This window comes from Gekko japonicus, unplaced genomic scaffold, assembly GCF_001447785.1.
Source record: "Gekko japonicus isolate JY-2015 unplaced genomic scaffold, Gekko_japonicus_V1.1 scaffold113, whole genome shotgun sequence".
Taxonomy (NCBI): Eukaryota; Metazoa; Chordata; class Lepidosauria; order Squamata; family Gekkonidae; genus Gekko; species Gekko japonicus.
The window spans coordinates 402,108-416,847 of record NW_015160211.1 but is presented as its reverse complement, the minus strand read 5'-3'; the positions used below and the strand labels follow the sequence as shown (position 1 = coordinate 416,847).

The following is a 14,740-nucleotide window of genomic DNA, read 5'->3' as shown; positions in this document are numbered from 1 at the left end:
CTGAATGCCACAATGCGATCCACAAGCCAAAGTGTGGCTACCTAGACAGCTTACAGATCTATACAAGAATGGGAAATTTAGGCTGTAATCCTAAATAGTTGGATATCAGTTCTACAAAGATCAATGTGGGGCTCATGTCCAATTACATGTATGCTAACAAGTCTCCTGGAACTCACTGGGACTGCCAAGTAAACAGGTTTAAATGTGTTTAGAGACCAGGATACCAGTCATCTGAATCTAACTGTAGGGCAGTCTTACCCTGGGCTAACTCAGAATAAAATCACAGCGAGTTCCACTAAATCCCAAATAAGTGTAGGTAGGATCGCAACCTTACAAGCCTGCTTTCAAATAAAACAGTGCTGTAAGGCACATCTGGTGTGAAATTTATTTCCAAGGAAAAGATTCAGATTTCAAGGCCGGGTTGAAAACTCAGGTACAGGCTTAGATGACGGGTGGATCACAACCACTGATACATCACAGGACTCAACCAAAAGTGTTCCAGTTTAAACTGTGTACGAATCACATCGCCTTCTCTATTATACAATGATACCCCCACATATATCCCAACGCAAAACTATAGGAATAATCCCTGTGGTCCGAATCCAGAAGTTTCAGCCCAGTGAAAACAAATGTAGGAACTGTTTTATCCCAGAAAACTGAAGTCTCTGTGTGTGGGGTGTGTGTGTATAAGACCAGAGAAGGGTAGGATATGACACAGTGTAAATACCTCTGCCCAGGAGACAAGTGTTAGCAGGCTCATTCAGCAAAGAGGAATAATGTTCTGGGAAAAGAGAGATTAGAGCGTTGCATTTCCTACAGGTGCAGGAAAAAGAAGCCTCCCTCTCTCTCTCTCTCTCCCTCTCTCTCTCTCCCTCTCCCCCTCTCTCTCTCGATCCCCCCCCCTACTTTCCACCTCTTCCCCTCCTCCTCTTGTTCTTCCCCAAAGTTGAATCTGGGGTCAGAAATTCTAATTGTAACCTCAGACTGGAATTCCAGATGGTGTGTTCGGGACTAGGAGCAAGTCTCAGTTCATCAATTTCATGTGCTCGAGTGTCTGCTCTGGCTGTGGCCCCGACTCCATTCCCAACGTGGCATTAATGCAGAACAAATTGAGACATATCCTCTCGATAATTAGTTCCAGGATTGCCAAGATTTACGGTAAAATAATAGAGCGAACTCCACAAAGCTGTTTTTCTTTGGCTTTTTTCCGCCCAACTAGAGGAGGGCGCTGGGCGGTGGAGACGGGCGCGTTGACACCGGAGCGAGGATGGAGGCGAGGGGGGGAGAGCTTCGTGGTCTGGGGGGGAGCTTCGTGGTCTGGGGGGTGAAGCACAGCCTGCCCCAGACGATTTGCGGAGCTGAAGCCAAGGAGGACTGAGCTAGATCCGGGGGGGAGAACGGACTCCATGGCACACATAGAAGATCCCACGCAGAGCTTTGCTGGACCAGACAGTCCTGTTTCCCGCAGTGGCCAATCTGACGCTCCAGAAGCTCACAGGGCAAGACACTGATGTTTAGAGGTACTCTGCTTCTGAACATGGAGGTTCCACTCATCTGCTATGGCCCAACTGAGTTTCTTACTGGTGTCTACGGAATGTACTTCAAAGTACATACGTTTGGGGAAGGATCGTGGCTTCAAAAATAAAAAATAAATTATATTTACCAGCGGAGAATTCAAGTGCATCACACGGTGAAAGCCAGGAGACCTTTGCAACGCAAAACAAAGCCTCTTCTTCCGACGGACAGCAGACATGCCTACCAGGAGTTGAGGGTGCCGGAGAATGGGACTCCTCCGAGGCAGAAAACTTCGGCCTGCGCCCTCTTGCTCTGCCTGTGGATCGGAGGGGCCCCGGCCTGATCCAGCAAAGCAACTCACGCATGTCAAACCTCTGCCGCTGATGTCACTCAGGCGTAAATCCCACGGACTTCGACGGGGCTCGCTCCAAGCTTCGCCTCTATAGATCTGCGGCTTCACATTTCAGGATGGCGGCAGGGGGGCTGGCGCGCACCGTACCAACAAGTGTCTGGACCCAATAAAGACTTGCTGATATAATGGCCTTTCATGAAACGGAGCCCAATTTATCAGATCGGAGGAAAGTTTATGCCGCAGCAACGTGGCTAGTCTTTCAGGTGCCATGAGGTTGTTTTAAAGACTACACACACGTCTCTGAGGTGTCTTTTTTAAAATATATATAGGATGAGTCGAGTAAGTAGTGCCAAATCAAAGCGCACGCCCCTCTCTCAGTTTTAAGACGGTCACTTTGTGTCACCTGGATAGCCCAGGCCGACCTGATCTCAGATCTCGGAAGCTGGGCAGGGCTGGCCCTGGCTAGTATTTGGATGAGAGACCTCCAAGGAATACCAGGGTTGTACAGTGGTGGCAGACAATGGCCACTGAAGTCTCTTGCCTTGAAAACGCTCCGGAGTTCCCCTAACTTGGCAGCAAAAAGAAAAGAAAAGAAGAAGACGGCTTTGTCGGGCACACTGAGAGAAGAGGCAGGAGAGACCAGGCGGTCCGATTCCCTCAGACAACATGTTGCTATTTTGTTCAAACTAAGTCAGCCTACTTATGTTTTCTCGATAACAGACCCTTTCAGACATATTGTTTGAGCCGTCCCGTAACCCTTAGTGAAAGTCTCCCTCCCAAATTAAAAAAATACCACAGTAAAGAAAGTAAATTTAATTGAACGATCAGTTTCTACATTCATCCTTGCATACTGCCTGTTTCCTGCACTGTTCGGAAAACAGACCAGACCTAAAATCCACTGTTGATCGGGGACTGTATAGGGTTATTATTACTACTGTTGTTGTTTACCAAATTTGTATCCTGCCTTTCTGCCCTCACAAGGGTTGCCAAGATCTTAGTCTGTCTGTAGCAGTGGAAAAGAGCAAAAGTCTAGTAGCACCTTAGAGACTAACAAAAATTTGTGGCAGGATATGAGCTTTCCTGAGTCACTGCTCACTTCTTCCGATACAGAAGAAGAAGAAGAGATTGGATTTATACCCCGCCCTTCACTTGGAGTCTCAGAGCGGCTCCCTCCCCTCCCCACAACAGACACCCTGTGAGGTGGGTGGGGCTGAGAGAACTCTGGCATAAACTGCTCTTTCAGAAACAGCTGTGCCAGAGCTTGTGACTGACCCAAGGTCACATCAGCAGGTGCAAGTGGAGGAGTGGGGAATCAAACCCGGTTCTCCCAGATTAGAGTCAGCACACTTAACCAAACAGCTAGAATACAGCCAAGGCAGCTAACAATCCAGTAATTAAACCTACATAATAACCACTGGTGGTCTTCAAGCAGCCAGTCTGGTGTAGTCGTGTTGGGTATTACAAGTTGAAAACACTCAGTATATCTGGGGTTAAATGTTTGTTGATGTTACTCACAGGAAGTCACATGTTTCTCATGTAACCAATGTTCTTTAGATGCAGAAAGCCCGGGAATTTTCTCCCTGATCTAGGAATTTGATTGGGACTAAAGTGTCAAGGTATATTACCATTTTATGGCTTCTCTTCCCGTCTTTGTTTGGTGTTCTGAAGAAGAAGAGTAGCCATAATCCTCGTTTTGTCTTTGTAGAGTAAGGATGTAGCCGATTATGCTCTGTTGTTATTTTCATCCCAGTTACCCTTCCCATGCTAGAATTTAGTAAAACTTTTATATTTTAATCACACATGGATTCTGGGTCTGAATTATTTTACTCTGGCTCTGCTGGACTATCTTATCTCTGCTAAATACCATTTTTTCAATATCTCACTATCACCCAACAAGTCGTTAAGTGCGTGGACTCTAATCTTGGAGAACCGGGTTTGATTTCCCCACTCCTCCACTTGCAGCTGCTGGATGACCTTGGGCAAGCCATAGTTCTGTCAGAGCTGTTCTTGAAAGAAGTCTCTCAGCCCCACCTACCTCACAGGCAGTGTTTCCTCTCAGCTGAGTTAGTGTGAGCTAGCTCACAGTTTTTTAGCCTCTGGCTCACACATTTTTGTCTTAGCTCAGGAAGGATGGCTCCAAAGCAAATTAATTTATGTTGTAGCCAAATCGCTCGCTCACAACTTTAATGCCAGTAGCTCACAAAGTAGAATTTTTGTTCACAAGACTCTACAGCTTAGAGAGAGCATTGCTCACAGGGTGTCTCTTGTGGAGAGTGGAAGGGAAAGGAGATTGTAAGCCGCTCTGAGACTCCTTCGGGTAGTGAAAGGGGGGGGTAGAAATCCAATCTCTTCTCCTCTTCTTCTACCTGTCAGGGATGCTTTAGGCTGATCCTGCATTGAGCAAGTGGTTGGACTAAATGGCCTGTATGGCCCCTTCCAACTCTATGATTCTAACCATTAAAGTCAACCTCCCCAAAACACACATCATTAAAACAATTAAAAACAGAGTTAAAATACATACAAAGCATAAAGACAGCAATGAAAACATTGGTTAGGGAGAAAGGATCATTAAGAGAACACCACACAAAACAAAACCCTTCACCCCATGCCAGAAGATGGCAACAGAAAGGGACAGACAAGCCTCCCTGGGGAGAGTTCCAGAGCTCTGGTGCCATTACCAAGAAGGCCAGGGGCACCCAAAGCAAGGCCTCTGAAGATGACCACAGAGGCCAGGCATGGTCCTAAGGGGGTAGGCGGTCCCTTCAGGTATAGTGGTCCCGGCTTCGAACCTCAAAACCAACACCTGTAAGTGTGCCCAGAAACAAATGGTAAGTCAGTGTAGGTAGGCCAAGGCTAGAGTGATAAGGTCCCTAGGACCCACTCTAGTCAACATCCTGGCTGTAGCATTCTGCACTAACTGAAGTTTCTAAACACTTCTCAAAGGCAGCCCCACATGGAGCACATAGTAGTAGTCTAATCTAGATACAACCAGGGCACGCACCATGGTGGCCAGCTGTTTTCTGCCCAGAAAAGGCTGCAGCTGGCTACCAAGTAAAGCTGGAAAAGGCACTCCTGGCCACAGCTGCCACCTGCTTATCCAGCAGTAGGACTGGGCCTAAGAGTTGCCAACTGCCTGTAGATTTAAAAAATGTCTTCTCCCTTTAATAGAGGTGTAAAGTGGGAGCTGCGGTGGCTCAAGTGGTTAAGACGCTGAACTGCAGGCTGTGGAAGGTCAGTAGTTCAGCAGTTCAAGACCCGGGTGCCGCATGATGGAGCGAGCTCCCGTCTCTAGTTCCAGCTCCTGCCAACCTAGCAGTTTGAAAGCAAGACATTGAGATTTCCGGTGTCCACAATCACTGCAGCGGTTTAAAACTTTGCACCCAAGCATGTTTAACTCTGCAGAAAACACAGAGGCTAGCCAATTGCGTGTAGAGTCGGTGGTCTGAATTTAACTGAAGCCAAAGGGTCTGTGTCTCCCCCTAGTTCTGATTCTGGGGCTTGGAAACGTCGGCATAAATGCAACGGGGCTGATTTCCTCTGGAGATGCATTTAGCATCAGGATGTAAAGTGGTTTATATATCAAATGAATGGAGCTGCGGTGGCTCAAGTGGTTAAGACGCTGAACTGCAGGCTGTGGAAGGTCAGTAGTTCAGCAGTTCAAGACCCGGGTGCCGCGTGACAGGGTGAGCTCCTGTCTCTGGCCCCAGCTCCTGCCAACCTAGCAGTTCGAAAGCAAGAAATTGCAAGTAGATAAATAGGTACCACTTTGGTGGGAAGGTAACAGCGTTCCGTGCGCCTTGGTGTTTAGTCATGCCGGCCACATGACCACAGAAACGTCTTTGGACAGCGCTGGCTCTTCGGCTTTGAAACTGAGATGAGCACCGCAACCCTAGAGTCGGACTCGACTGGCTTTTGAGCAAGGGAACCTTTACCTTTACCTAAAGTGGGTGAATGAACAGCTGAAGCTTTTCATAGCATGAAGGTAGCTAACATCACCTGGTAAACGATACCCCATCGAGTCTCTTTTAAAAGACAGGACATCAAAGTGGCTTAAAATCTCCTTCCCTTCCTCTCCCCACAACAATCTACTCTTTTTCTTCTCCAATTGCCTGGAGAGAGAAAAAAGATGCCCTGTCCTTTTAAAAGAGACTTGGTGGGATGTTGTTTACCAGGTGATGTGAGGTAGGTGGGGGCTGAGAGCATTCTGAGATAACGGTGACTGGCCCAAGGTCACCCAGCAAGCTTCATGTGGAGGAGTGGGGACTCAAACATGGTTCTCCAGATTAGAGTCCACCGCTCTTAACCACAACACCATGCTGCAGCCTATTTCCATAATTCCTTGCAGGTGTGCTGGAGTGATTCCTTAGTTGTTGATGAACAATTAGCAGTACTGAGGACTAACTGGGCCTCTGCACCATCACCTGCATCTCATTTCCTGGGAACTCCAGTGTGTCCTGACCTTGGAAGCAACTACAGATTTAGATTAGGAGTGGCACCAGGCCCTGAACAGTGGCACTGTGGAAAGTGAGCTTCATTGCTGCAAAGCATTTCCCCCTGCAGATGAATTTTAACATAGCTCAAATGATTGTTCTATTTTCTGCAAAATGTAACTAGTGAATGTGTTCCGTCTTATTTATTCAGTTGTGTTTAATTAGTTTTCATTTAGGATTTATGGTTCACCTTCTGTGATAAATGGGCCCCTCGTATGTGGCTTCTTCAGATGAAATTCACATAAAAGGCTCCACTAAAAAGTAGGGCCCATTTAACTGAACAGGACTTTCCCCCTATTAAATAGCTCTAGGCTGCAAACCTATGAACTTTAGATAAATTTCATTGTACACACTGGAATTCCCTTCCATGGAAACACACATGGCAAGGCTTACAGGGATGCTTTAGCACTGGAAGTGATGTTAAACGCATTTTAAATTAGACCCTGTGCACGTTTACTCAGAAGTAAGTAGGATTGCAGCATAAAAGCAAGAAATGCATGTACATTTGTCTAAAACAAATTCGTGTGTGCTTAATGGGCAGTTGAAGGTGTGACTTTGACTGCACTGAAAAGCTTTGTGTTTAAGGTAGCTTGAAAACTCTGTCTGTGGAGATTCTGCAAAAGCCCAAGGTCAGGAAGAGTCGCACCTTTTTATCCTGCTGTTCCTCCAATGAATTCAGGGCACTACTGTTCGCTTGTCTATATTTTATCTTCACAACAACGCTGTGAATGTGTTACTGGGCCAAGGTCACCTGGTGAACATCACGGCAGCGTGGATTTCTGTTTGTGGTCGGTCCCGGAAAAGCCACACGGGTTGCAGCGGGCCTCGCTCGGTGCGTTTAGCGCTACCGCGCTCTCCCTCCCAAGCGCTGCACTCACGGGCGCTAGGCATGAATTAATTAAGGGCTCTCGGCTCACTTTCCTTTTTCATTGGCCAGCGGCCCCGGCTTGCCGAGGCGCCGCAGCCCAATGGCGTGCCTGCCCCGGGATCGCATCATGCATACTTCGGTACGGGCTGAGGCCAAAAGGAGGTCACGGGCACTATTTATTACTTTGTTCAGTTCCTTCACGAAGGAGTCCATGAATCTTGACAGATCGCTCGTCTCTTGTCTGTTTTTACAGTTGGACATTGCTGGTGAGGTTACCGAGGAAGCGGGAAGAGACGGGCTCAAAGTGCTTAGAATTCCCTGGCGAGGATGAGCTAACAGAACCCGGCTCGGTTTTCCCTTAGATGTTGATGACCACATGCCAAAGCGGAGAGAAGGAGTTTGGGGGCAGGGGGAATCCCTCTTCCGTCCCCCGCGCCGCTTTTGATCTCCCGGCAACGTCAGCTCGAGCGAGGGGTTCGGTTTGTCCTCCTGTCCCTGGACGCGGCTCTTTCCTGCTCTGGCGGATTGGCTGGCGAGCTGAGCTGAGCTCCCTGCTCTTTCACCACCAGCGTTTCGAGCAGGACCGGCTCCAGGGTTTTTTGCACTCTAGGCCAAGCTACATTCTGGCGCGCCCCGGGCCCCCCAATTTTCAAACGTAAATGCATTTTAGGAGAAGCTAGACGTCTTCTATTTTACACACGTGTGGCCCAAATTTGGTTTGGGTTTGGCCTCCGCGAAGAACGGTGTGCCCCGCGGGGCTGCCGCCAGGTCCCTCTTCAGCCCCGCCGGATGGGGGACATTGGAGGGAGGGGAGGGGAGGGGAGGGGCTCCCGCAAGGGGAGGGAGGGGGCGGGCAGCCACGAAGCCCTTGGGGCAGCGGCTGCGGGGGGCGGGGGCGAAAGTTTCCCCGCCTCCCTGAGCCCCGGGGTGGTGGCCTTATACTCCTGGGGCAAAATCCACCTCTGGCGTCAGACGAGGTCATTCCGGCTCTCCCAGCTCTCGGGAGGGGCTCTTTGAACGGTTATGGTCGCCGCCAGCGGCGGCAGCAACAGCAACGGCGGAGTGTCCCCAGATCGCTCCTCGGCCTCTTGCCCAGTAGGTCTAGCTGACGTCGACGAAGCTCTCTTTTTCTCCTTGCGGAAATCTTCATCCCCTTCCCCTCCAACAAGCAAGGAAGCCAGGTCCTCGGCGTGGCAAGGGCCAAGCTGTTTTAGGCCACTAGTCAGGAAAAGACAAAACCCGGCTGCAGCCTGCTGGCCGACACGACTGTTGAGAAGGGGGGGTTGGTTTTTGGTTTTTTTTGGTGTGTGTGTATTTCATTGTCGCAGAAGCGGCGTGGCCGAGGGTGTCAGTGCGAGGGAGCGCTGGCGGAAGGGACGGGCCGCCAGATCCACTCGGCGCACCTAGGGCGATTGCTAGGAGACCCCAGGCTTGTCGTGGCGGCGTTTACGCGCGTTTGCAGAATCTTCGCGCCCACTCCAGGCCGCGTCCCCCCCCGCCTGTACAAAATACCCGCCACTTCCCCCAAATGGGTACTTGCACCTATTTCCTTGCCCCATCGTCTGTTAGGGAATGAGCGCCCTCCGGAGCGATGCAGAGCATCTCTTGTGTGCAACCCGTGTGGGTCTCCGCGCGTGTAGCTGCTACCCAGCTGGTGGCGGCCGTTCTGTCCGACGTAAGCGGAAAGCGTGCGGCGCGCTCCTTTCGCCATCTGGAGCGGGACGGCTGGAGGATTTCGCTCTGCTGCCTACTGCGTGTCACTGGAGGGGGGGGGGGCAGGGGCGTGTCGCGCCCTCTGGGTTGCGGTAGAGCCAGAAGACACCGGGGGAAGAGAGCCCGAGGACCAGAGCCGCACTGAGCGGCGCTCGCTCAAGCGTCCGCTTCCCTCCCGGGGGGTTTGGGTGACACTTCGCGCCCTGGACGGGGGGGTGACTGACCCGCGCCGAGGCTCCTGCCTGGAGATGCTTCGCGGCTTTGTTTCTCGGCGCTGTGAGAGGAGACAGACACCCCTTCTTCCCTCCCGGGCTTGGGGTGGACGGAGAAAGTAGCCCTTCCCGACGCCACCGAAGGCGCCGTCCTCCGCACGCGGAGTCGCTCGGAGTCCCCGTGGCGGCTGGGGGTTCTGCTTGTCTCTTTCCCTCCTAGACAAGAGCGGCCTGCTCGGGGAGGCGGAAGGAGGACCGGCCGATAAACCGGGGGCAAGACGATGCCAGAGGGCGGCGGGCAGGAGGAGGGCCGGGATCTTCGTTGCTCTCCGACGGGCATTTGAAAGCTCCGAGGAAGTAAATCGTCTGAACGCCTACCAAGACAAAACACGGGACGCCAAGGAGTTCAGGGAAGGGGCGTCTCGGGGAGATCTCGTCCCTGCCCAGTATGTATCCCACCCCCCCAGTATGACGACCCACATCCAGCTCCTGCCAAAATGCGCAGGTCTGCTTCGTTTCGTGCTGCTCTATCGGGCAAATCAGTTTAAACCCCAGCACGTCTGTCGTTGTATGTATCCCACCCTGTACTAAGGTTTAAAGACTAGTTATTATTTTTAAATTGAGGCTTAGGAACAACCATAAAGTATACCACGTACAACGGAAAACACCCCCGTTTATAAACCGAAGAAAACTCTGTATAGCTATAAAACCTATGGATACGTTTCGAAAGCAGCGACGGCAGCAAGCCCTTCTTCGCGGCGATAACGCTGCAATAAAACTTCCATGGTCCTCTTGAGGAGTTTGAGATGCGAGCTGCCCTGGGAATGGTCGGTTGACTATGTTACCACCTCGGTCTTTTCAGGGTACCCCTAAAGAAGCTCTGAGGGCTGCGGTGGCTCAAGTGGTTAAGACGCTGAACTGCAGGCTGTGGAAGGTCAGTAGTTCAGCAGTTCAAGACCCCGGTGCCGCAAGACGGGGTGAGCTCCCGTCTCTAGTTCCAGCTCCTGCCAAACTAGCAGTTCGAAAGCAAGAAATTGCAAGTAGATAAATAGGTACCACTTCGGTGGGAAGGTAACAGCGTTCCGTGAGCCTTGGTGTTTAGTCATGCCGGCCACATGACCACGGAAACGTCTTCGGACAGCGCTGGCTCTTCGGCTTTGAAACGGAGATGAGCACCGCAACCCTAGAGTCGGATTCGACTGGCTTTCGAGCAAGGGAACCTTGACCTTTACCTAAAGAAGCTCTGACATTTACAATGAAGATGCTGCATGCAACTTTTCAGAGGTGTTCTCTCTTTTTCGGCGGCGGCGCGGTGGGGGGGGGGGTGAAAACAGATGCCGTCCTCCAGAGAGACCACCTCCAAAGCAAGTCAGCCTTTCAATTTGAGCGCCCCAATCTGAGCAGCGATTTAGGTCGCAACCAGTGTTCCCTATAAGCTGAGTTAGTGTGAGCTAGCTCACAGTTTTTTAGCCTCCAGCTCACACATTTTTGTCTCGGCTCAGGAAGGATGACTCCAGAGCCAATTAATTTATGCAGTAGCGAAATCACTCGCTCACAACTTTAATGCCAGTAGCTCACAAAGTAGAATTTTTGCTCACAAGACTCCAAAGCTTAGAGGGAACATTGGTCGCAACTTCTGCACAAAGTTGCAGAACTCTCGATATCAGATCGGGTTGTTTGATGAGGACAGCCTCAGTCGAGACCAGACAGTTAACTAGCTGGAAGATTAATTTTTTCTTAAGACTGCATTTGTCCAGATTGTTTTTAAAAAGAAATAATATTGGAAATAACCAGTCTCATGGTGACATTTTTTTAAAAAATAATGAAGATCGTTACATTGAAGAAGAAATGACTGAAAAGAGGAACATTCAGAAATGGTTCAGCAAAAGCTGACTGCGCCCCGGGGTTGTCTCAAATGCACCCCAGTGTGCGGGAGCCAAAGTAAACTGTCGGCGCAGTCCTAAAGACACTTTCATGGGAGTGAGCCCTATTGAACAGACCATAGCAGAATTCCGAGCAGACCTGCTTAGGATTGCTTTCTGTACCTTTAGGCACCATCCAATTTCCCACCTATCCAGGGAGGCTTATTTCTTCTCGATGGGGACTGAATCCCACGTTAATTGGAACGATGTAACAAGAGAAATGTAAAAACCTACACATTTAATTGAAATGTTATTTTAGGCCATTCTGAAACAACCTATTCTGGTTTTTCAGAACAATTTCCTGAAAAAGTAGAACACCCCGCCTTAGTGGAATGAATCCTCAGGAATTCTTTTGCTGACTTTATCAGGTTTAATTAGCCCTTTCTTTTATAATTATCGTATAAAACATCGTATTTGAAAGGGAAATGTTCTCGAATATTTTCTGTGGACTAGGTAGTCCATTTCCGAAACCTGCAAACAAACGAATGAATGTCAGTTAACAGAAACAATGAAAATTCTGCATAGCGTTCGCAACACTGGATGTAAAAGCTTTACATGCTGCTTTAAAATGATGTAAATTGACGCCTAGGTTTGGAATGTGATGAAATCATAGGCTGAGGCAGGAGATTCTGATGTTGCCCTCTTCATGTACCAAGAAACCCGATCCCCCAGGGAACATTATGTTAACTAGGTTCTTTAATACCTGTTGAAAAATTGCAAATGACACCAGAAGAGTGATTTGCAACGTTTTGCTTCCTCTCTTGTAACATACACCGGTAAGTTTATTGCATTAAATTTCATCTGCGGGGAGCTGTCATCAGAGCCAGATGTCAAAAGCAGTTTAAGCTGCCATCATAACGCTGCAGTACAACGAAGGCCTCCTTGAGCGTAAACGCCTTTGAACTCAATGGGACTGATTTCCAAGTTCGTCGGACTGGCCTGTCCTTAGGTTTCTAGCAGGTAAGTTCCCCTAAAACCAGCCGGCGACTAACAGGTATACTTTGTAACCGGTGTCAAGGCTTTGAGAAAACGACTCAGTCTAGATGTTTTCTCTGTTAGATACATCAGTTTGATCTGGAGTGGTTTTTTTTTTTTAAATCTAACAAAACCCAGGAGATCTCTGCAATGAGACCAGGAGGTGAGTTCACCTCCCTAGATTCATTCATTCTTTTTCATTCTCTCTCTCTTTCGCAGTCCAGGCCCTTAAACTGCTGTTAATACAGATATCTTTATGCAAATGAAGCACATCAGAATCCTTTAACCCAAATCTCCTTTAAAAAAAATATGAGATGTCATATTTGTATCCCGCCCTGCCTCCTGAGAACTCAGAGCAACAATTTGGCCAAACCACCACCACAACCCTGTGAAGTGGGAGGGGCTGAGAGCACACGGGGCTTGTGCAGACGAATTCCCTTTCGGCCAGAGGAGAGAGGCTCTCCGGGCTGCCTCCGCTGCGCCCCTGAAGGGTCGGTTCAGCTTGAGTCGGATGCCAGCCAGTGTTCCCTCTAACCTGAGTTAGTGTGAGCTAGCTCACTGTTTTTTAGCCTCCGGCTCACACATTTTTGTCTCAGCTCAGGAAGGAGGGCTCCAGAGCAAGCTAACGTATGCAGTAGCCAAATTGCTCGCTCACAACTTTAATGCCAGCAGCTCACGAAGTAGAATTTTTGCTCACAAGACTCCACAGCATAGAGGGAACATTGAATTTGCCAGCCCTTACTGGTGGCTTTAAAACTTATCCTGGTTCTGGGCATGGGCCAGAAGACGTACGTACATCCAAGTGTCTTAACAGCTTGGGGGGAAATCGCGACCTCTTCCCAAGACTGCCGAGTGGGTGAAATCAAAGCAGCAGCCGCATGGATGACAGAACTGGGTTTGATAATGACCGACGTCTGAGAAGCCGTAACAATGTATCCGTTACCAATAACGGCACTACTAATGTCCACCTCGTCTTTTGAGGATGAGAAGCAGCACGGCGAGAGGGTCGGCGTTCTCGACCCTTTGCCGCGAATGGTGGACTCGGGCAAGTGTCTGCGGAGAGACTGTCGACGTCTCTTTCTCTCAACGGGCACGTGGCCACCCCGTAAGGCAATCCTCTGTGGCGAGGAGAAGTTTCACACACTTCTGAGCCTCCTCAGCCACGCCGAGAAGTTCAGGCGCAGAGGCGGGGGTGTGCCGAGAAGTCTAAGCACAGAGGCGGCGGCAGCAGCGGAGGTGGGGGTAAACTCTCGGGCGGCAAAACGGGCCCTGCCGGGGGATTCTCCTCCCTCTCCTTCCTTCCCTCCCCAGCAGAGAGAACGGGAGGAAGGGGCTGGGACGACAAGGAGGCTGAGCGGGTCGACCCGAGCGGACAGGGACGCGGCGCTGCCACCGCCAGCCCGCCCAGCCAGGAGGAGGCTCTGGGGGCTGGAGCCCTTCCCGGGCTTTGGCGGGGAGGCTGCGCCGTGCCGGAGGAGTCGGTGTCTGGCCGGGGCCAAGCGCACCCCCCCCCCCCGGCTTTGCCTGAACCCGTCCTCAGGCCGGTGGAGAACGTCCTGCCCTGCGGAGCCCTCCTGGGACCTCGCCCGCAGCAGGCGCCGCCGGGGGGACGGGGAACTGCGGGTTCAGGCCCTCCGCCGCCCGTCCCCTTCGGCGGGAGGTCAGCAGCCCCGGCCTCCCCCCCCCCAAGCGAGTCGGAGCACCGCCGGCCCTTCCCGCTCGTCACGCGCGCTGCCCTGTGTGCCGAAGCAGCCCCGGCAGGTGGACGGGAGGGGGAGACCTTAGCGCGAGGGAGGGGGGGAGGGAGGTCGCGCGGAGCCGTCCGGGAAGATGATCCGGATGAGGCTGAGGGGGGAAGGACGGGGAGCAGAGAGGAGGAGGAGGAGGAGGAGGAGGAGCGCCTTTGCCTTCCAGGAACACGACCTGTACTGCTCGGCGCCTCTTCGGCGGTCTTTGGGTGTGCTTGAAATCCCCCCGGTTTCATACCCGCCACGCACGGCGCCCCGTGCCAGGGGACCCCCCTCCCCCTCCCCGCGGGGGCAGCCGGCGGGCGGACCCTGAGGCAGTGGCGCCTGTCTTTCTTTCTCTCTCTTCACACGGAGCCCGCCCGCGCAGTCCCTGAGGTGTCAGCGCACCGGCTGACGACCGGCCCCCGTCCCTTGGCGGGGGAAGGCTCCTCGGCGGGGGAAGCTGCTGTCCTGCGCTGACCACAAAGCCAGTGGGCGCGCGGGCGGGCGGGGGGAAAGGTTGGTCAGTCGGTCTTCCCGCCTCCTCCTCTCTCCCCCTGCCCGGCTGTTTGGCCCGACTGAGGCGGCCGGCCAGGCAGCGAGCGAGCGAGCGGGGCCCCCAAGTCGGGGGCGTGTTGCGTGGGCGCGAGAGTGGCGGGGAGGGTGACTGGGGCGGCCGCGCGCTCCTGACTCCTCCCCCTCCCTCCCGCGGCTAGCCCCTCTCAATTAGCTGAGCTGTGGGGATCTGAGGGCAAAGCCGCAGCCGAGGTAAGGAGTTCAAGGCGTCTCCCTCGCTCGCTCGCCCGCCGGCTCCCGCCTCTGCCCTCAGCCGCTCGCGTCCCCCCTGCCTCTCTCTCTCTCCCCCCGCTCCGGGCGCTGCCGCCAGCCGGGCCGAAGGGCGACCCTGGAGCCCAACCTCGCGCTCTCGCTCCTGCCCGCCTCGGCCGGGCTGGAGCCGGGGACCTG

At 52.0% G+C, this 14,740-nt stretch overlaps 1 protein-coding gene across 1 annotated transcript in view; it reads left to right on the top strand.

Annotated features, from left to right (window-relative positions):
* The first annotated feature begins 12,977 nt into the window (after positions 1 to 12,977).
* WT1 (Wilms tumor 1) overlaps positions 12,978 to 14,740 on the top strand; it is a 65,402-nt gene continuing 63,639 nt past the window's right edge. The window contains exon 1 of the mRNA XM_015409637.1: positions 12,978 to 13,289. Within this exon, the coding sequence (XP_015265123.1) occupies positions 12,978 to 13,289 (312 nt within the window). The remainder of the gene's footprint in view (positions 13,290 to 14,740) is intronic.